The sequence below is a fragment of the Xenopus laevis genome, chromosome 5L (genome assembly GCF_017654675.1).
Source record: "Xenopus laevis strain J_2021 chromosome 5L, Xenopus_laevis_v10.1, whole genome shotgun sequence".
NCBI classification, from domain to species: Eukaryota; Metazoa; Chordata; class Amphibia; order Anura; family Pipidae; genus Xenopus; species Xenopus laevis.
This window is the reverse complement of record NC_054379.1, coordinates 145,911,172-145,934,173: the sequence shown is the minus strand read 5'-3', so window position 1 is coordinate 145,934,173 and position 23,002 is coordinate 145,911,172. Positions and strand designations below refer to the sequence as shown.

Sequence of the window (23,002 nt, the reverse complement as noted above, 5' to 3'; positions counted from 1 at the left end):
TAACAATAAATGTGAAGCCTTACAGAGCATTTGTTTTCAGATGGGGTACCCCCATTTGAAAGCTGGAAAGAGTCAGAAGGAAAAGGCAAATAATCAAAAAAAATATATAATGAAGACCAATTAAAAAGGTTCTTAGGATTGTCCATTCTGTAACATACCAAAAGTTATCCTAAAGGTGAACCACCCCTTTAATTGCTTTGAGACTCCATAATCACACTGAGCATCACTGCCCCACTATTTATTTTCTGGAAGAATCCTTATATGTGTTTTGCAGTATGTTCATGCCTTTGGGAGGCAGGATTGATTTAAAGGGGACCCAAAACCCAAAACATGTATTCCAAATCCTATTTTATCATGTTAGTCAAACAAAATGAACTTTAATTACACTGTATAAATTATTTGAATCTTGTTTCCTTCAGTCTGGGAATTCATAATTATAGCAAGCAGGCAGGAGCCATTTTGTGGACACTGTTATTAAAGGAACAGTAACGTCAAAAAATAAGTGTTTTAAAGTAATGAAAATATAATGCAGTGTTGCTCTGCACTGGTAAAACTGCTGTGGTTGCTTAAGAAACACTACTATTGTTTATATAAATAAGCTGCTGAGTAGCAATGGGGGCAGCCATTCAAAGAAGAAAAGGCTCGGGTTACACAGCATATAGCAAATAAGCTCTGTCTGTCTAATGCTGTTATCTGTTATCCATTAGGTAACCTGTGCCATATAGCCATTTTTCAATTACCGCCATTGCTCCACAGCAGCTTGTTTATATGAACTATAGTAGTGTTTCTGAAGCAAACAGATCAGTTTTACCAGTGCAGGGCAACAGTACATGATTTTTTCATTACTTTAAAACACCTACATTTTTTGGTGTTACTGTTCCTTTAAGACAAGCCTTGTTTGTGCACCAGAATGGGGGACCTGATGTCCATCCCCATGCCCTGGCTACACAATTAAATGGTGAAGTGAATGGGGGAATGTGTGGAGAGCAGTGACATCTAGGAAGTGCTGAATGGAAAGTGAAAGTAACTTCTGGCCCCGCCTCTATACCCAAGGCATAGAGGAAGGGCAGGCAATATTTGATTGACAGCTGAGATTTTTAAATGAGAACAGCTATGAACGCTTTAATGAAAAAAAAAAAGAATTTGGATTTCATGTTTAATATGAAAAGTACTTTTATTATACAGCCATTTATGTCGGGGTGACATGTCCAGTTTAACCCAGGGGTGAATGTTGCAGTGCTTGTAGGGGCAGCTAAGCCACAGAAAGTGTTCTTAGCCATGTTTAACCTGTATGCCATTTTGGCTGATTGTGTAGTCTGTAGGGCTCTTACAGACGAGCGTTTTTACCTGCGCTCCCCTGCGTTCCGTTTTTCTGCGTTCAGCCGCAGGGGAGCGCAGGAATAGACGCATTACATTTTTTTCCAATGGGGCTTTACTCACACAGGCGCATGTAGGCGCCGAACGCAGGTTGAGATGCAACATGCTGCATTTTTCCTGCGTTCGGCACCTACACGCGCCTGTGTGAGAACAGCCCCATTGGAAAAAATGTAATGCGTCTATTCCTGCTCTCCCCTGCGGCTGAAACGGAGCGCAGGTAAAAACGCTCGTCTGTAAGAGCCCTTAAAGAGATTTTTCACCATTTAGTAAGTTATGGAGTAGCTAATTCTAAGCAACGTTTCAATTGGTCTTCGTTATTTATTTTATAGTTTTTAAGTTATTTGCCACCTTCTTTTGACTCTTTCAAATAGGAGTCACTGGCCCCATCTAAAAACAAATGCTCTGCAAGGCTGCAGTTTTATTGTTGTTGAAAACTTTTTATTACTCATCTTTCTATTCAGGCCTCTCCTATTCAAATCAATGCATGGTTGATTGGGCAATGTGGACCCTAGCAACCAACTTGCTGAACCTGCAAAACTGGAGAGCTGCTGAATAAAAAGCTAAATAAACTCGAAAACCACAAATAATAAAAACCAATGACAAATTGTCTCAGAATATCATGGTCTACATTATAATAAAAGTTAACTCAAACTTGCATTTGTTTTGAGGTTTACATTTGTCTGTCTCCTAGTATATTCATTAGGGATGCACCAAATCCACTATTTTGGATTCGACCGAACCCTCGAATCCTTTGCGAAAGATTCGGCCGAAAACCGAACAGAATCAGAATCGTAATTTGCATATGCAATTTAGGGCTGGGAAGGGGAAACATTTTTTACTTCCTTGTTTTGTGACAAATGTGATTTCTCTCCCTGTCCCTAATTTGCATATGCAAATTCAGATTCGGTTCGGATAGGCAGAAGGATACAGGCTGATACATTAGATAGCTTTAAGAAGGGGTTGGATGGCTTTTTAGCAAGTGAGGGAATACAGGGTTATGGGAAATAGCTCATAGTACAAGTTGATCCAGGGACTAGTCCGATTGCCATTTTGGAGTCAGGAAGGAATTTTTCCCCCTCTAAGGCAAATTGGAGAGGCTTCAGATGGGTTTTTTGCCTTCCTCTGGATCAACTGGCAGATAGGTAGTTAATAAACAAAAAAACAAAAAAAAAGGTTGAACTCGATGGACATGTGTCTTTTTTCAACCTTACTTACTATGTTACTATGTTACTATGATTCGGCCGAACCCGAATCCTGCTGGGAAAGGCCGAATCCTGAACTCGGTGCATCCCTAATATTCATACAGTAACAGATACAGTATGATAGCGGCAGCAGTATGCAGGCCAGCTATATAGGTCTGTGTGGCACATAGTGATTCTATTGCACTTAGCCAACACTACATGGGGTTTTAACCAGGGTTGCCAGCAGGTCCGAACTGAGAATTAAAATAGGCCCTGGCATTTCAGGTACACAGAGGCCTAATCAGCCCACACAGAGGCCCAAACAGCCCCCACCAGCCCACTAAATACTGACTTTCTATGGCACCTTACAGCAGCCCCTCTGGCATTTGCCAGAACCCACAGATTGCTTGGTTGCCAGGTTGGCCGTTTTCCAACCAAATTGGGCTACTAATTTAAAGCTCAGGCGGGTTTTCAAAGTACAAACTAGCTAAGGTACGGATTTGGGCTACTTTTTGGGCCTTTGGCTGGTTTGTACCAGCGAAAGATTTTTCTTGCCAAATGTGCCAAACCTGAGTCTCCCAATGCATGTTGGGTAATGTAATTGTTTAACAATTTGCCTACTGCCAAGTTTAATGTAAGACTACAATACCCAGCATGCAATGGGACTGACTTGTGTAGAATTCAGGAGTTACCAGATTTTGGGCTCTGTACCCCAGTCTACCTTCACTCTGAAGCATTCTCGCATTTTCTGGTGACTTTCCTCAATTTCATACAATTTTGGGACAAAAATCTGCTGGCCACCAAAATGTCTAGAGGTTGAGCCGTTTTACCAATATTTATTGAAATTGTATTTGTATTAGGGCCTTATGGGGCCCCTATACCTCCTGGGCCCCCTCTATAGTCACCTGGTAACGGGTGAATCTGTCCCATTTTGCTTCATGGAAAAATATTCAAAAGTGAAAATTTAAAAAAGGCGTATTTTCACATATATTCATTTATTTTTTAGACTTTTTTCACTGCACACATTTTACTATTTTTGGGCTACTTTTGAAGTGCCTCTTGGCTAGTTTTGGGCTAGTGTTGTAGCAGACTTGGGCTGGTTTTGTAAATTAGACCAGCAACCCTGAGTCCATAATATTAAAGTTTCAGCCAGTATAAGGTGGAGTGACACTGTTCAGCGAGGCTGGGCTTAGAGACCAATGAGATGCAACCATGACTGAAAGGCTGGAGCCCCAATATGAAGGGAAACTGTAAAGAGTACAAGATCAGGGATATCCACCCTATTGACGTCTTCCAAATGGGACGTACCAAATCGTTCTGCTGTGGGGGTAGTTATCTCTAGACATGTCAGAGGGTACTGCTACAATACAAGTGCAGCAAATCAGTCAGGCTGAGGTTGTTCTAGTGTAACCGAGTTAAAAAAAAACTGTGATTTGCATAAGGAACAACGTCATATAACAGAGAGCCCTGAGCTTTATGAGGAAAAGTTAAAATCGCGCATTTGGTTACACCTGAGTCTAGTGGCGCGCTCTGCAAACCTTAAGCTCCGCCCGTGCCGTCATGCCCCTCCCCGACGCTGCCCCACCAAAACTTGAGGATTCTTTAGTTCGCCGTCGGTGTGAGACACGCCTTTGAGTTGCTCGTGTATCTCCTCACTTAACGCGATGCCATACGCAGTGCGCCGCGGCCGCCAGGTCGGAGTCTATGATACCTGGTAAGAAAAAAATACTAGTGATGAGTGTGAATCCCACCTCCTGCGCATCTTTATTCCCCTTTAGAGGCGTTCCTTTCTAGGGCAGGGAAGGGCTAATGGCAACCGCTGCTGTACTACAACTCTCAGCATCCTCCGATAAGCTTTTGATAGCGCGCGGCGCGGGCGGGTTGTCTTCAAACGTCGTTCGGGTTTTATATTGGGAAATTAATAGTGATTAAGGATTACGCTCATATAATTCTTATTTATGCGTACGGCCCTACCTGTCAGTGCAGGACGTATGGGGGTTAAGTTCTCCTCTCTGGAGGCAGGACAAACAATGATTAAATCTTTAGGCTCCTCCTCTTCCTGTGTCTCCTCTATCCCCAGTTTTTTGTTTGTCCTGCTCGGAGGTGGACACTCCCAACAATCCTCTTCCAACAAGAACATTAAGGATTTACCTGGAGTGCTCTGTCTAAGGTGAGCCCCTTACTAAGGTTATGTGCTCCTTTAGTATAAATGCATGAGCCCCGGTTCTCTTACTGAGCCCCTTCCTTATGGTTTGGTGTTGCTCCGCTTATTCAGCGTGATTCCCGGGTTATGGTGAGCCCCCCCCCCCTCACTCGGCGGGCAGTGTGTGCTCCCTAACCCCTGTAATACAAGGGAAACTCTGGATGACCGGCGGGACCCTTCCCCCTGGCATCCTACGTGCCTCAGAGCCTTCAAGAGCTCCCCATGTGTGCACCATTGGTTCCATCTCCTCTGCGCCTCTGCCTAATCGTGCACGCTGTTCTATAACAGCCTCCAGGCGCGGGGGATGAAAATTCTGCAGGCGCGTCGCCTTCCTAGGCGCTGTGGATGACGTCAGTAGAGGCGTTCCTTGTCTTCGCGCATTTTTTCCCTGACTAAGGCGCTCTTTGATGACGTCACGGTTCCAGCTTCGCGCCTTTTCTCTGTGCTAAACAGAGGACATCACGGAGCAGAGACATAAGAACAGATAAGTTCCTGTTTTTTTTTCCTGTTTCCTCAGTCTGATCATTGCACACTGGGTTTTCCACAGTTATGGCACATTCAAAGGAGCTAGCAGATCTCATTGCAGATCTTTCTGAGCCAATAGTCATCCCCAGGAAATCTTCCAGAGTCACTAAAAAGAAAGCAAAAAAAGCTCCTCTTTTACCTTCACCATCTCCACCTAGGCTAACAAGGATGGTTAAATCTCACCAAATTTCTGACTCAGACCCAGATGTACAGCAACCCAAATCTATTACTACAGCTTTGGGGCATGCAGCTCAGGACACTTCAGATTTTGAGAATAACCCACAATTTTCTCCTGGTCCTGTTAGCTCTGCAAATGCTTCACCACAGCAGCAGCCAGATCATAATATACCTTCTATTTCTGCCAATACATCTACTGTAACTGACAATCAGTTCTCTCATTTTTTGGGGTGGCTACAGACCCAGATTAACTCATCTGTACAGCAAGCTGTGTCTGTTCAATCTTTCTCTAAGCCTAGACCTAAGCCTAAATTTCCAAAACGTTTTCACGATAGTTCCTCTTCCTCTCTATCTGACGAAGAGTCCTATAACAGCTATTCCTCTGACTCTGATAATTCAGATTCTGACGAACCTGCCTCCCATAAACAACCAGAGGACATTAAACTCCTACTTAAACACCTTCGTGATACCCTAGAGATCACTGAAACACAACCACAACTGTCAAAGGCTGACAAGGTACTTGGCAATACACCTAAAAAGTCTAGATCCTTTCCTACTAGCAAATCCATTTCTCAGATGATATCTAAGGAATGGTCTGATCCAGACAAGAGAAATAACATTCCACAAAAGTTTTATGCCAAATTCCCCATAACAGAGGAACACAAGCAATGCTGGGACAAATCACCTAAAGTTGATCCAGCCATTGTACGTTTATCAAAAAACACTACTCTTCCCGCAGAAGATGCGGGTTCATTCAGGGATCCCATGGATAAAAAGATGGAATCTGCCCTAAAAAGGGATTTTCTCCACTCCGCAGCTATTATTCAACCAGCCTCGGCTGCTTTTAGCGTAGCTCGCACCGCCAAATTTTGGTGCCAAGAATTAAAACACCCCTCACCTCACACAGATTCCGATGCCATCCTAGACAAGCTCACACTAGCGTTGTCCTTCCTCAGTGACGCTTCACTAGAAATATCTAAGTTGGCTGCCAAATCTTCAGCAGCAGCCATAGCCGCAAGAAGAGCACTCTGGCTCCGACAGTGGTCAGGAGATGCGGCCTCCAAGAACAGGTTAGTCTCCTTAAAATTCGAAGGTCAACAACTTTTTGGTCCTGAACTGAAAAAAATCATTTCAGAAGTCACAGGAGGTAAAGGTGTCTTCCTTCCTCAAGGCAAAAGACCACAGAGAGACTCCCATAAACGCAACTACCATCGGCGTTCTTGGGGTTCCTTCAACAGACAATCCAGTAGAGGCAGACCCCCTACACAACAGGCCTCCAACAAGAGGTTCAAGTCCTGGCAAAACCATTCCAAGGCACCCAGGAAAGGTGGCCCATCAAAGACTCAGGATTCCTGACTCTCTGCCTCCTCCTCAAAACAATACACTAGGAGGCAGACTAAAGGAATTTTCCAAGATTTGGCAGACATCCATACCGGATTCTTGGATTCTAAGAACTGTCTCTCTAGGTCACAAGATATTTTTCAACACCTTTCCACATCACCGTTTTGTTCCTTCCAAACTGCCTTCAAACCCCGTCAAAGCTTTAGCAATGTCCAACATTGTTCAAGATATGCTTCAAAAAAAGGTCATTGCTCCAGTTCCAGTGAAAGAACACTTTCATGGTTTCTACTCAAACCTTTTTCTAGTACCAAAAAAAGACGGTGGTTTTCGTCCCATCCTCAACCTTCACTCCCTCAACAAGTTTGTACGTTATCAACGCTTCAAGATGGAGACAATTCGCTCCATAACAGCATCCATTCCATCAGCGGCCTTCATGACCAAAGTAGACTTGAAGGACGCTTACTTACACATTCCCATTTTCCAGGAACATTACAAATACCTACGCTTCTATATAAATCAGCAGCATTACCAGTTTCAGGCCATGCCCTTTGGACTCACTTCGGCCCCACGGATATTCACAAAGGTCCTCGGGGCCCTGATAGCCACAATTCGTCACCAGGGCATTCATATCTTTCCATACCTGGACGATATCCTTATTTTCGCAGACTCCGCACAGAAGGCAACAGAAGCAACTCAGCTCTGCATTCAACAGCTGACAAGACACGGTTGGATAATCAACTATCAAAAAAGTATCCTTTGCCCCAGTCAAAATCTTCCCTTCTTGGGCATGATAGTAGACTCCAAACTACAACGTCTTTTTCTACCAGCAGAAAAGATCACAAAGATTCAATTCCTTATTTCAACACTGGCAGGCGAAGTAACAACCACTTTCAACGCCCTACAACTATTGGGTCTAATGGCATCTACCATAGATGCAGTTCCCTTCGCAAAGTTTCACATGAGGCCTCTACAAAGAGAATTCCTACGTCAGTGGAACGGAGATCATCAAGATCTTTCCCAACAAATTCTGCTTCCCCAGACTGTACAAATCAGTTTACGTTGGTGGTCTCTCCATCACAACCTAGCCAAGGGCAAACCCTGGCACTTGCCCCCACCCCTGGTTATTACCACGGACGCGAGTCTCAGAGGATGGGGAGCAACCTACCAACACCAAAGTTGCCAAGGGCTTTGGAACCAACAAGAGCAAAAGCTTCACATCAACATTTTAGAGATGCGGGCTGTGTTCAATGCACTCCTTCACTGGACCCCACTCTGTCAGTCGGCCCATGTGCGGATCCAGTCGGACAACTGCACAACAGTTGCCTACCTCAACAAACAGGGTGGCACGAGAAGTGCAGCAGCAATGGCGGAAATAGCAAAGATCATACATTGGGCCGAGTCCAACTCAGTTCATCTCACAGCCATCTACATTCCAGGCCTGCTAAATTGGCAGGCAGACTATCTCAGCCGCAACACTCTAGACCCAGGGGAGTGGAAACTGAAAACTTCCATATTTCAAATGCTGACAGTCAGGTGGGGAACACCGTGTGTAGACGTGATGGCGTCCAGACACAACAATCAACTGTCAAGGTTTTTCTCCAAGATCAAGGATCCAATGGCAGAGGCTGTAGACTCGCTGGCTACTCCCTGGTCATTCAGGATGGCCTACGCCTTCCCGCCAATACCTATGTTGCAGAGGATACTCACCAAAATTCGGCAAGAACGAGTACCCACGATCCTGGTAGCACCAGCATGGCCTGCACGGACATGGTTCGCGGACATAATGTCCATGCTAGGGGATCAACCTTTCAAGTTACCAGCACTACCGGATTTGCTAACACAGGGTCCATCCTGGTACCCAGACGTGCACAAGCTTCATTTGACGGCATTTCTTTTGAATCCCGTGTCTGGGAACGCAAGGGATTTTCAGCCCCAGTCATAGCTACACTACTAGCGGCTAGACGTTCCTCTACAGCTAAGGCTTATCATAGAGTTTGGCGGACCTTTCTTTCCTGGTGCGAATCTCATAGCATACTATGGGATAGTTGTCACTCTCCACAAATCTTACAATTCCTGCAAGCAGGCTTCGACATGAACCTTAGCATAAACTCTCTTAAAGTTCAAGCTTCCGCTTTAGCAGCCCTTCTTCACATTCAGTGGGCTGTTCTCCCAGAAGTAAAATTATTTTTTCAAGGCCTATATAGAATTAGGCCTCCGTCCCGGAGACCAGTCCCTCAGTGGGATCTCAACCTGGTATTAACAGCTCTTCAAGGACCTCCCTTTGAACCAATAGAGTCCATTGACTTAAAATATCTCACTCTCAAAGTGGTTTTTCTTCTAGCCATAGCCTCAGCTAGGAGGGTTTCCGAGTTGGCTGCCCTCTCATGCATACATCCATGGTTAAAAATTCACGCTGACAAAGCGGTACTTCGTACCAATCCAACCTTTCTTCCAAAGATGGTGTCAGAATTCCACGTCAATCAGGACATTGTAATTCCGGTCCTTCGTCCTCTAGGTTCAGAGGATCACACGCTAGACGTTTCGGTTCTTGATCCTGTTAGAGCCTTAAAGACTTATGTCTCTAAGACCAAGTCCCTCAGACAGTCAGATGCCCTTTTTGTCCTTTTTGGGGGTAACAGAGAGGGATTTCCAGCTTCAAAACGTTCCATTGCCCGATGGCTGGTCACTACCATTTCGGAGGCTTACACCAAAGCTGGTCTAAGTCCTCCGACGCTACTTACAGCCCATTCTACAAGGAAAGTTAGCACTTCTTGGGCTTTTCAACTAGATGCTTCTCTAGAAGCAATTTGCAAGGCGGCCACTTGGTCTTCTCCGCATACCTTTTCCAAGTTTTACAAGTTTGACATTTTTAATTCAAGCCAATCAGATTTTGGAAGGAAGGTGCTACAAGCAGCAGTAGCACATAGTTAGCTTCCTTATTCCTTTTTTTTCTTTTCTCTTTCCATTTTGACCAGTTAATAGTTCACCCTACCCTTTTTAGGACGACTTTGGGACATCCCCATACGTCCTGCACTGACAGGTAGGGCCGTACGCATAAAAGTAGATTTTCTTACCTGATAAATCTCTTTTGCGTAGGCCCGTACTGTCAGTGCAGCATCCCGCCCTTGTATTTTTGGTGGGGTGCCGGTTGCTGCCGTGCCTGAGTTAGATAGGGAGTTAGTTTCTCTCTATGTTGTGTGTGTGTGTGTCTCCATTCACAGACTTTACAATAAACTGGGGATAGAGGAGACACAGGAAGAGGAGGAGCCTAAAGATTTAATCATTGTTTGTCCTGCCTCCAGAGAGGAGAACTTAACCCCCATACGTCCTGCACTGACAGTACGGGCCTACGCAAAAGAGATTTATCAGGTAAGAAAATCTACTTATTTCGCACAAGGGTAGAGCTGGATTATTACGTAACGCGCCATTATCTCCCGGAATAACGGCGCCAGTATATACGCGATCACGTGGTGCGCATTAGGCGGGAGCGGGACTGGGTGTGGCACTTAAATCTGTGTGCTGGGTTGCCGGGTCAAATTTTCAAAATTAGCTACAAAACCAGCCACGAATCACTTCGTAGCACATGTAGCCCAATATGTGCAGGGGAAAATAAAATATAAGTGGAAATATGCTTTCTTTAAACTTTCACCGATTTGCAAAGTTTCCCATGAAGTGAAATGGGACAGATTCGCCCCTCACTAGGGTTGTAACTACAGAGGGGGGCCCAGAAAGTATAGGGGACCCTAATTCATATATAATTTCAATAAATATTGGTAAAATGGGTCAACCTCTAGACATTGTGGCGCCACATGATTTCTTTGCCCGAAAATTGTCCAAAAAACGCGAGAATGCTTAAAGGAGAAGGAAACCCTTTCGGCGCAACACCCCTCCCCCCGGTCAAATGCCCCTAAATTGCTACTTACCCCTCGGCGCAGGTCCTCTCCCGTGGAGTTCGCAGACGCCATCTTCTTCCTGGATTCCCTGGCGCGCATGCGTAGTAGGAGCATTTGCCGGTTGGAATATACTGCGCATGCACCAAAAGTCAAAGTTGCCGAAAAAGGAAATCGGAAAACTTTGTGACTTTCGGCGCATTGCGCAGTATATTCCAACCGGCAAATGCTCCTGCTGCGCATGCGCCGCCAAACTCCAGGGAGAAGATGGCGCCTGCAAACTCCACAGGAGAGGACCTGCGCTGAGGGGTAAGTAGCAAATTAGGGCCATTTGCCCAGCAGGGGTTTTGCGCTGAAAGGGTTTTCTTCTCCTTTAAGAGGAACAGGAGACTGGGGGTACAGAGCCCAAAATCTGGTAACTCCCGACTTCTACACAAGTCATTCCCATTGCATGCTGGGTACTGTAGCGTTACATTAAACTTGGCAGTCAGTAAATTATTAAACTACTTTACCCAACATGCATTGGGAGACACAGGCTTGGCACGTTAGGGCAACAAAAAACTTTGGCTGGTTTCCAAAGTACAAACTAGCCAAAGGCCCAAAAAGTAGCCCAATTTTTACTTTCATAACCTGCCTGGGCTTTAATTTAGTAGCCCAATTATGGCTGGAAACATGGCAACCCTGGCTGTGTATTCTTCCCCAACTCTTTGCCCTTTTACTCCTGTGTCTGTACCCTGAACCTTTCCTCATTCACTATTCCCAACGCCTCAAGTCTCTCTCCCCTATACCATCTCCCCATTGGACCAGACCAGTGATCCCCAACCAGTGGCTCCTGAGAAACAAGTTGCATTCCAACCCCCTTGGATGTTGCTCTCAGTGGTCTCAAAGCTGATTCTTTTCATTTTGTGCTTGGAGGCAAGTTTTTGTTGTATAAAATCCAGATGTACTGTGAAACAGAGCCTCCTGTAGTCTGCCGGTCCATATAGGGGTACCTAATAGCCAATCACAGCCCTTATTTGAAATCCCCAGGAATTTCATGCTTGTGTTGCTCCCCAACTCTCTTAACATTTGAATGCAGCTCACAGGTATAAAGGATGGAGACCCCTGGGCTAGAGGCTAATACCTCTATTATGACCAATACCGACTATTGGAATCAGTGTTTCACATTGTCATGCGGTTACGGTTTTAATGGGCAGGCAGAGGTTCCATCTCTTTTCAAATACAAAGGTGTTTTAAGTTTTTTTTTTTTTGGATCTGCCCGACCCCGTGCCTACACTAAGGGACACACAGTATTTTAAAACATTGGGAGAGTCTTTCCAGGTGCCCATTGTTTAATCCGCCTGGCTGAGCCAAATCCTAATTTGCATATGCAAATTTGGGGTGGGCAGGAAAATCGCATGACTTTTTGTCACAAAACAAGGAAGTTAAAAATGTTTTTCCCTTCCCACCCCTAATTTGCATATGCAAATTTGGTTCAGTTTTCGGCCAAATCTTTTGCGGGGGATTCAGTAAAGGACTATAGAGACAAGGTTTGTGCTACTGCCACATCATAATGAATAAATGTGGTACCCTTTAATAAATAAATCGATATTTAAATCAAAAAATACCAAATAAAGTAAAGAATGAAGGAGAAAACACTCACAGTTCACCTCAGTCCCAAGGTGCAAAATCAAAATTACTGTGTCCAAACGGAATGTGAGGTTCTCCAAAAATGCGAAAACAAATGTAAAAAGTAGAAAATTTATTAGGACATGATACCTAACGCGTTTCGTGCCAATTGGGGCACTTACTCATAGGATACCTAACGCATTTCGTGCCTATTGGGGCACTTACTCATAGGATATGAGTAAGTGCCCCAATAGGCACGAAACGCGTTAGGTATCATGTCCTAATAAATTTTCTACTTTTTACATTTGTTTTCACATTTTTGGAGACCCTCACATTCCGTTTGGACACAGTAATTTTGATTCAGTAAAGGACTTCTAACAACCTTTATGCCATGAGTGCTTCCTTTTATTTTTGGACTACAGTGGTGTGAAAAACTATTTGCCCCCTTCCTGATTTCTTATTCTTTTGCATGTTTGTCACACAAAATGTTTCTGATCATCAAACACATTTAACTATTAGTCAAAGATAACACAAATAAACACAAAATGCAGTTTTTAAATTAGGGTTTTTATTATTTAGGGAGAAAAGAAATCCAAACCTGTGTGAAAAAGTAATTGCCCCCTGAACCTAATAACTGGTTGGGCCACCCTTAGCAGCAATAACTGCAATCAAGCGTTTGCAATAACTTGCAACGAGTCTTTTACAGCGCTCTGGAGGAATTTTGGCCCACTCATCTTTGCAGAATTGTTGTAATTCAGCTTTATTTGAGGGTTTTCTAGCATGAACCGCCTTTTTAAGGTCATGCCACAACATCTCAATAGGATTCAGGTCAGGACTTTGACTAGGCCACTCCAAAGTCTTCATTTTGTTTTTCTTCAGCCATTCAGAGGTGGATTTGCTGGTGTGTTTTGGGTCATTGTCCTGCTGCAGCACCCAAGATCGCTTCAGCTTGAGTTGACGAACAGATGGCCGGACATTCTCCTTCAGGATTTTTTGGTAGACAGTAGAATTCATGGTTCCATCTATCACAGCAAGTCTTCCAGGTCCTGAAGCAGCAAAACAACCCCAGACCATCACACTACCACCACCATATTTTACTGTTGGTATGATGTTCTTTTTCTGAAATGCTGTGTTACTTTTACTCCAGATGTAACGGGACGCGCACCTTCCAAAAAGTTCAACTTTTGTCTCGTTGGTCCACAAGGTATTTTCCCAAAAGTCTTGGCAAACATTGAGATGTTTTTTAGCAAAATTGAGACGAGCCTTAATGTTCTTTTTGCTTAAAAGTGGTTTGCGCCTTGGAAATCTGCCATGCAGGCCGTTTTTGCCCAGTCTCTTTCTTAAGGTGGAGTCGTGAACACTGACCTTAATTGAGGCAAGTGAGGCCTGCAGTTCTTTAGATGTTGTCCTGGGGTCTTTTGTGGCCTCTCGGATGAGTTGTCTCTGCGCTCTTGGGGTAATTTTGGTCGGCCGGCCACTCCTGGGAAGGTTCACCACTGTTCCATGTTTTTGCCATTTGTGGATAATGGCTCTCACTGTGGTTCGCTGGAGTCCCAAAGCTTTAGAAATGGCTTTATAACCTTTGAAATTGAACTCAGGTGTGATAAACCACAGTTAAGTTATTTTTTAACAAGGGGGCAATCACTTTTTCACACAGGCCCATGTAGATTTGGAGTTTTTTTTCTCCCTTAATAACGTAAACCTTCATTTAAAAACTGCATTTTGTGTTCAATTATGTTATCTTTGACTAATAGTTAACGGTTTTTGATGAGCAGAAACATTTAAGTGTGACAAACATGCAAAAGAATAAGAAATCAGGAAGGGGGCAAATAGTTTTTCACACCACTGTATATATATATATATAGAGAGAGAATAGCGTATAGAAAATCTGTAGATCTTGATGAGTGGACAGTGCAAATGCCCGTGAAACAGATGGTATATGGGTAGAATGGCTGTACTATATTGCTAACGTTCAACTACCCAGCTGTTTACTGCTGTTAATAAATGCTGGGAATGGTTGACAAACTTAGGTATAGGGGCAGAGGTCAGGTGGTTGGGGATAAATCAAGGGACTGTAAGGAGAAGCTGTTGGTTGGGGGCACCTTTCTGGGCTCTTAGGGTAATGGCAGATTGTCCTTGCGGTAAAAATTCGCTACCACGGGTGACAGATCTGATAATGCTGCCTTGTTTGCTAACATTTGAATCTGTGCACGTAAATTTACATTACTTGTGGTGATTTGGCTTAATCTTTGGAAAATGCAAATGAAGGCAGATCTTACCATGTGCCATTGAACTTATCTGGAGGCAGCTCCCTGGTTACTTACTATCCCTGAGTTTACTTTGCGTTACGTGACTTCTAATTGATCTTAGTGCCACTGTATCTGGGGCAGGGACAAACATTAAAGTTGAGTAACAAGTAATTGCAGTTGAAATAATGGGTAATAATACAGTAAGTGGCCTGTTCTGCAGTATAGAGGCAGTGACGCAGTATTTTACCTCTGGGTTCAGTTGTGGATGACAAAATGCTGTCTTATTGCCCATAATGTAAATGGCAGCTGAGGAATTACTCAAATGTGATTTTGAAGTCAGATTTAAAGGGGACGGTATACACTATTTTCAACATGAGTTCGACAATTAGGGCTTGTGCTGAACATCACTTTGCTTGAGCACCAAACGGAATTGACACAGTATTTTACCTCTGGGTTCAGTTGTGGACAACAAAAGTGCTGTCTTGTTTCCCATAATGTAAACGGCAGCTGAGGAATTACTCAAATACCCTAATTGTAGAATCTGGCCTCAAATGTGATTTTAAAGTCAGATGTATACACTATTTCCAACATGAGTTCAACAATTAGGGCTTGTGCTGAACATCATTTTTGCTTGTTATTTTAACCATGAAAAAGTCTACTCTCTTTTTGAACGAAATGGGTAAATTGAAGCTACTCCATGTCTGGTCCTTGTGCAGTAGATAATCCGACTCCCAGTAATTAACCCCTTCCCTTATTGCTTCCAATAAGGATTAATTACGGTATATCTAATATCGTAGAACAAGGTACTGTTTTATTATTGCAGAAAAAAAGGAAATCATTTTTAAACATTTGGATAAAATGGAGTCTATGGGAGATGGCCTTTCCGATATTTTGAGCTTTCTGGATAATGGGTTTCCAGATCCCATACCCATAGTATGCTTATTTGCCTCGAGAATCCATTGATCTAAATACATTTCTCTGACTTCCCATTTTAAATAAAATTAAAATTCAATTTTTATTTTTTTTTACTAGTGGGGCTTAAATTGGCACAGAAAGGTAGTAGCCATGCTGGCAGTGAACCTGAAACCCATCTCTGGGGGCAATTGTTGCCCTGAATGTGCCCAACCCAAGTGTCACTAGTATAGAATTAGTTGTGAGGAGGGGGATACAGCACTTTGTGTCTGATATTTCTGTTGATGTATACATTTAATTTGTACATGGGTTCTAAGTAAGCTCCTGGTATGCCACTTAGGGAGGAATGCAGAGAACAAGTGGATCGCTATCCCTATGCAAGCTTTAGGAAATTTCCAACATACAGACAAGCGAGGGACTTTTCAGAGAGCCACGAGAGATATTCTCCTTATTCCTCAGCAGGTGAGTGTGTGTGTGCAGGGAAGCTTGCTATACAATCCGTGTATATGATTCTGAATAAAGAACTAAGGTACATGCTACATCTTCATTTTCTACATCTTTAAAGGAAACTAAAAGCCCACCTAAACTTTCAGGCATTTTTCAGTTTTTATCATTTTTGCGTTATTTAGCTTTTTATTCAGCAGCTCTTCAATTTGCATTTTAACCAATCTGGTAACTAGAGTCCAAATTACCCTAGCAGCCAAGCATTAATTCGAATAAGAGATTGGAATAGGAGAGACCTGAATAGAAGGATCTGTAATAAAAAGTAGCCATAACAATAAATTTGTAGCCTTACAGAGCATTTGTTTGTTAGAAGGGAGTCAGCGACGCCCATTTGAAAGCTGCAAAGAGTCTGAAGAAAAAGGCAAATAACTTAAAAACTATAAATAATGAAAACCAATTGAAAGGTTGCTTAGAATTGGCTGTTCTATAACATAATAAAAGTTACCTTAAAGGTGAACTACCCCTTTAAAATGCAAAGAAGAGCAACAGAGCTCCTGGCCGCCACCCTGGTATATACACAGTATCTGAACTTCCGGGATTCTATTTTTAAATAAAACACAAACTGAAGAAAACTCTGATATTTCCAAGGATCTATTCATCCTCTTCCCATGGTTTGTCCAAGATGAATTCTGGGACTTGACATCCCTCTACTTAACATAGTCCAGGGATTCACTAGGGGGTGATGCACAGATTCACTGGAGAGGAGAAGGACTTCAAGTCCCAGAATTCATCATTTTACAATGGAACAAAGGTTGCATTACAGGGAGGCTCTAGGAGGGTGGGGAACTGACAAACAACCAGACATGAGTTCTTTTGAATCTAGTATCGGGTATGTCTGTAAAAAAAAAGTGTATATCCTGGAAAATTTGTGTCATTTACCACTTTCCTAAATAAGCCCAAGTGAATGAGCTTATGTCTAAAATAAATTGGGGCCTATTTCCCTTTAAATCTGCCGTTTAGCAGAGAACAACATGCATTTATATCATGTAGTTCCTCTAAAGAGGCTTCTCTCCTGAACTGCACTGCTGTGCATCCCCAATACTACCCCATTCTCAGTAGCTGTACAGAAAAGGGAGAGTAGCACAGAGGGGTTGTCATCTTCCACCACTTGATGTTTTCTGCCGAACAATTGGCAAGGATTCAGCTGCAATTGCTTCTGGTGCGACATTGCTGGGAAGAGAAGATCAAGATGGTGCCTGTGACGCTACACCAGGGACCTTATTGAAATGACTGTTGGCATAAAGTTCTGGTTACACCTGCAGTAATAATGATAGTACTGATGCCCCCCATTACAATGCTGAGCAGGATAAGCATTCTATGTCCTTAGATCAGTAGTCTTGTGGGTGTTACAGGGCTGGGTAATTGTTTAGTCCTATAGTAAAAACACTAGTTTGCTCATCTAGTCCTGCTGTCTAGAACTAGTGATGCTGCTGTTTCTTACAGGACGTTCAGCTGAGGTGTATACAGACGGCTGCTGCTCCAGGAATGGTCAATATGGTGCAAATGGAGGCATCGGGGTTTATTGGGGTCCTGATGACTCAAGGTATGTTTCCTAATTCTTCATGAGCATCCTGTGTGTTACATTGCACAAAGCTGAAGACATTTAAGAGGCTGTACACTTGGCTACAAGTTATGTCATAACTATCGTGTGGGGGCATCCGAGCTGGTTTCTTTGAACAATGAAAAAATGTATTGATCTATGAGATGAAAATTTCAGTTAAAAGACCAGTAACTTTTTTTTTTTAAAAAAATGTTTTCTTTCTACTGAAAAAAAACCCATCAAGACAGTTTTCACTTTTAATTCACAATGCTTTTATCAAGAAATTACTTACCGATTCTTTGCTTGCGCTCCTCTTCAGAAACGGCGATAGGGCGGCAATCCATTGTGCTGCCATCAATTTATCCTCCCTCCTATAGGTGATAGCCAGGGAGGAGAAATTGAGCACCACACGATGGATTGTCGCCGTTTCTGAAGAGGAGCGCAAGCAAAGAATCGGTAAGTCGTTCCTTAATAAAAGCTTTGCGAATTAAAAGTGAAAACTGTCTTGGTGTTATTTTTTCGTTAAAAAAACATTTAAAAAAAAATTAATGGTCCTTTAACTGGACACTTAGGGTATTATCAGCCAACCAGAAACAAGTGTGGGCCACTGGCTGAGCAATTGAAAGGCATCAGTAGAAGTCATATGTGGAGGGCTATTGGGCCACTGACACACAAGAAGATTAATCTCCTGCGAGTGGTTTCCCACCAGAAATAATGTTGCCTCCCGAGGAAACTTCAGGTGACCTTGGAAAGCTAAAGAGACTCACCAGTGATTTACATTGCCGGTGGGAAAGTATTCAGAGGAGATTAGTTACCTGCACTAGAGGAGATATAATGGGTCGACTAATATCTTTGTATGTCAGTGGCCTTGTTTGCAGTTTTATCACCAACTTATGGTGTAACATGAAATGTAAAAAATGTCCTGTGGTGAGTATGTTAGTCTTATGTGTCTCCTGCTTAGTGTCACCTCTATCCTGCAGACTTAATGGAGCCTTGTGTGATTTCCTCAGCAGCTAACGTTAGTTTGACATTCAGTGCAGTTAAATGTTTGTTTTGATATTATTTGTTGGTTTAGAAACTTAATTCACAGAAACCTGAAATGAAGGGGGGCGTGTGTGCAAAGGCCAGTTTGTTTTCTAATGCCTTTGCCTTCATTGTTCTCTGATTTGTACAGCGTGTCCTTATGGTCTGTTCTAAGGTAGCCCCAAAATTAAGAAGTACTTATGTTACATTAGCTGACACAGAGAATGCTTTCCCCTTTCTGTATACAGGTATAAGATCCGTTATCCGGAAACCCGTTATCCAGAAAGCTCTGACGTACGGAAAGGACATCTCCCATAGACTCCATTTTATCCAAATAATACAAATTTTTTAAAAAAAAATGATTTTCTTTTTCTCTGTAATAATAAAACAGTAGCTTGTACTTGATCCCAACTAAGATATAATTAATCCTTATTGGAGGCAAAACCAGCCTATTGGGTTTATTTAATATTTACGTTATTTCCTAGTAGACTAATGATATGAAGATGCAAATTACAGAAAGATCCGGAAAACCCCAGGTCCTGATCATTCTGGATAACAGGTCCCATACCTGTACTACTTAGTTTTATATACAGCATGGATATGTTTCAGAAGTCTTTTACATGAATTTGTAAACGTAGCAAGTGGCTTTTCTAAATGAGTCCGTGTTTTTTTTGTTTTAATATTCAGTTAAGACTACTGCTATGATGTCTGAAATTGAGTTAAGAATGGACTTCCCTCCTTCTGAGTGCTTTAACTAATACCTTTTTAATATACATATTATTTTCTTTCACAGAAATGTTTCTGCTAAGCTTAAAGGAAGGCAAACCAACCAAAGAGCAGAAATTGAGGTGAGCGTATTTTAAAGGAGAAGGAAAGCTTTAGGACGGCATGTCTTGTTTACCCCCAACTGGAGTGCAGGCTCTATTAGCCCTCACTTTTGGTTGGAGATATTTATTTGCCCAACAGGTGCCCTTTAACTTTCCTTCTCCTCCTTTAAGAAATACATTGTCAGTAATTATGTTCTCCCAGTCCTTCTTTCCACCACGGACATTCATTTGTAACCAATTGTAATGATTGTCTTTATCAAGGCTGCCAGCACTGCTGTGAGACAAGCCCGGAACGACAATATCACCAGTCTTAAAATAAATACGGACAGCAAGTTCACTATAAATGGTAAGTCTTCATACTGGCACTTGTGTATTCAAATTGTTTAATTCATGTATTTAAATTGTTTTGTTTAAACAAAATTAAAAATGAACCTAGAGTTATACCACACTTCGTCTGGTATCTTAATTGGCTGCCATTTCGTTTATATAGTCTCATGCCTGAAGTATGGACCAATCAAAGATTATAATAAAGAATGCAAGCTTGTTTATGCAAAATCATTTTGGATTTTTAATTATATGAAGTCCCTATCTTGAAAGCACAACAGGCCATATACATGATTAATGATCCATTTCAACTAATTTATAAAAGGCTGTTGCAATGTATTACCCCAAATATAGTTACTTTTTCTGAAACAATTGAATGCTGTTGATATTGGTATGAATAAAGGGGAAGTACACTCATTTCTAAATTTTAAATCTGCCAACTAAGGTACATTGAAATCATCTGGTCTGGCCAGTCCTATGATTACTTTCATCACTTTCATCATGCATCAGATAATGGGTGGACCTCGTGTCTTTGTCAATACTGATACGAATCGGCCAATTTGATCTTTAGGAATTCCCAGCAAATGTTACACAGTTAGGAATTCATAAGGGATTTAATTTAGGATAATGATTAGCCCCTATAACTTGAATATTTTCGGTTCTGTTAAGGTATGACAAAGTGGGTGCCACAGTGGAAAGAAAATGGTTGGAAAACAATTGATGGTAGAGATGTGATCAACAAGCAGGACTTCCAAAAGCTTGATAAAGCGTGTGAAAACATGGACATCAAATGGGTAAGAATAGCTGCAAAAAATAAATAATTATGGATTAAATTATAGGCGTTTCTGCTTAAATGCTGTTTGAGATGATTTTTGTTTTAAAAATATAAAGGTAAACTACAGTAATGTTTTGGTTATGATGTTGACTGATCTATTGTTACACTGCAGTTGCCCTTCATTTTATTTGCTGTAGTTTTTAAAATGATCTATTTTTAATCTAGCCGGGGTCTAACTTGCTCTTTCAGTAAACCCCTGGACTGATGGGTAATTGTAAGATTAGTTAAAGGTAGGGATACACTGAATAATTTGTGAAATATTTGGCCCAATCCTAATTTACGTATGCTTCTTAGATGTCACTGCTCTCCCCACATCTCCCAGTTCTCTTAACCATTTAATTGTGTAGCCAGGGCATGGGGATGGACATCAGGTCGTCCCCCATTCTGGTGCACAAACAAGATTCTGTGATGATGCAAGGCTTGCCTTAATAAGTGTCCACAGTGAATTCCCAGACTGAAGGAAACAAGAATCAAATAATTTATATAATGTAATTAAAGTTCATTTTGCTTAACTAATGGGATAAAATAGGATTTTGAATAATTTTTTTGGGTGATGGGTCCCCTTTAATAAGAGGGCCTAAAAAGAAAAAAGTAATAAAATGGTAGCTATACAGAGCAAATCTGAACATACAGCTGAAGGGGTAGCCTTCAATTTTCCAGAATTGTTCTTTAATAAAATAGGCTATAAGAGAACACTGACACTGCCACCAGTGTCCCTGTTTTGCTAGTTAAGTCTGTGATGACTTTTTTCCTATGTTAATTGGATTGTAAACACCATGGAGGACCTGTAAGATCATACATTTATCTAAATATCAAAGTTACAACATGTAATACCACCATTATCAATTTCATTTTCTTTTATAACAACAAAACTAACTACTAAGTGTGTATCACTTGCCCTTTTTAAATGCATGATGTGTTTTTACCTGCTATTGCTTGAAAATAACACACAGATTTTCTTATACCTCTGTTTTGTTACAGAACTATGTCCCGGGACACTCTGGCAGTGTGGGGAATGAAAGGGCTGATCATCTGGCTAGAGCTGGATCGAGAAAATAAAGAGCAGAAATTTAGGCACCAGCTTTAATTATATGACACTAAACCAGCCTTATGCTACATACAAGTTGTTGTTTTATTACAGACCTAGTTGGGTCGGCAGTTGATTTTCATGTGACAACCTGCAACAATATATTTATGCTGAAATGCTTGCTCAGTTGTCCTTCCCTGAAGTTAATGTTGCTGCTGAGTGATGCCTTCACCTTTTTGTGACATTGTTTACAGACTGGGCATAAATATGAGTGGGGGGGGAAGTGTTAATATATATGGTTACATTATATAAAATGTGAGAGGAAGTGATGTTCTGTAAGATTATTGTGCAGGTGTTCTATTTACAGATTATTGTGTTCATGTTTTCTGAAGTTCTGAAATACTTGAGTGGTGCCTATAAATTCATATTTGCCCTGATGCCTTTCAGTGTTTTTATTAAGAATTGACAAAAATACATGCCACTCATTAAAAAGCCCTAAGGCAAAGAATAAGCAAAGGTCCATGTGACTAGGGATCGTATCTGCACTGTAACCACAGCAATGGTAGGGTCACTCATAGGAACACTTTTCTCTAGTCGGCCCTCCTGTCAGTGCAGACGTATGGGTTATGTCCAGGTTCACCTTTGCAGGCAGGACAGAAAAATTGGTCTCTTGGCTCCACCTCTATTCCCCAGTTCTTTTGTCCTGCCTTGGAGGTGAAGGATAGAAATCTCTCTTCGGTTTTTATTTTACCTTTCCTTTACAGCTACTACAAACTATGGAGGCATGCAGAGCTGTCTCCCAACACAGATGTCCGTTCCCTTCTTGCTGGCATATTGCAGCAAGTGGAACATTGATCAAAAATTCCATGGATACATGCAGTGCTGTATCCCAACATTAATGGCTGTTCCCTCCTTGCTGGCATATTGCAGCAGACGCCAGATACCACTGAGGCATGCAAGAGCTGTCTTGCTTTGGTTATGCCTCTCCCTCCTTGCTGGCAGTTTGCAGCAATTGGACTGGCTCTGAATATTCCAGTACCCTGGTACAATAGGGTTTTGGGCTAGGTATGTAGAGCTACCAATATACCCATTATCTATGGCATGGTATAATTGCAACACAGAGGTTTGCCGGGCTAACTCCACTTCCTGTGCAGTTACATTAACCAGGCTGCCCCCCTTATCTAAGATACGCATAGCATTCAATCGGCTTACTGATTGCCTAAATGAGGAGACTTGCGGCGGTCAGAGGGGCAAGCTGAATCAGCTGTTCCGCACTGACTGCGAACATACTCTGATTGTGCCATTAGGAGTTGGACACGCTACTATTTTGGCGGGCGCGCATTCTCGGAGCGAACAGTGGGACGTAACGCGCATGCGACGTGATGATGTCATTGTCACCATTTAAGATCCCCTGCATGAACGCACGGAGTGCTGTGTCTCTCACAGATAAGTGGCACAA

General features: G+C 42.3%; 1 protein-coding gene across 3 annotated transcripts; it reads left to right on the top strand.

The window, feature by feature from the left end:
- The first annotated feature begins 4,115 nt into the window (after nt 1-4,115).
- On the top strand, nt 4,116-21,980 carry MGC146443.S (uncharacterized protein mgc146443 S homeolog). 3 transcript variants are annotated; one of them, XM_018263997.2, is made up of 7 exons: nt 4,116-4,272; nt 15,804-15,925; nt 17,411-17,510; nt 19,324-19,378; nt 19,619-19,703; nt 20,351-20,475; nt 21,498-21,980. In XM_018263997.2, the coding sequence occupies exons 1-7, from the start codon at nt 4,223-4,225 to the stop codon at nt 21,573-21,575; spliced, it is 615 nt and encodes a 204-aa protein (XP_018119486.1). In that variant the 5' UTR covers nt 4,116-4,222; the 3' UTR covers nt 21,576-21,980. The 3 variants fall into 3 exon arrangements, 1 of the variants encoding a protein (XP_018119486.1); XR_005961402.1 differs by lacking the exons at nt 4,116-4,272; nt 19,324-19,378; nt 19,619-19,703; nt 20,351-20,475; nt 21,498-21,980 and adding an exon at nt 4,580-10,173 and having other exon boundaries at nt 17,411-17,426; XR_005961401.1 differs by lacking the exons at nt 4,116-4,272; nt 19,324-19,378; nt 19,619-19,703; nt 20,351-20,475; nt 21,498-21,980 and adding an exon at nt 4,587-10,173 and having other exon boundaries at nt 17,411-17,426.
- Nucleotides 21,981-23,002: the final 1,022 nt, after the last annotated feature.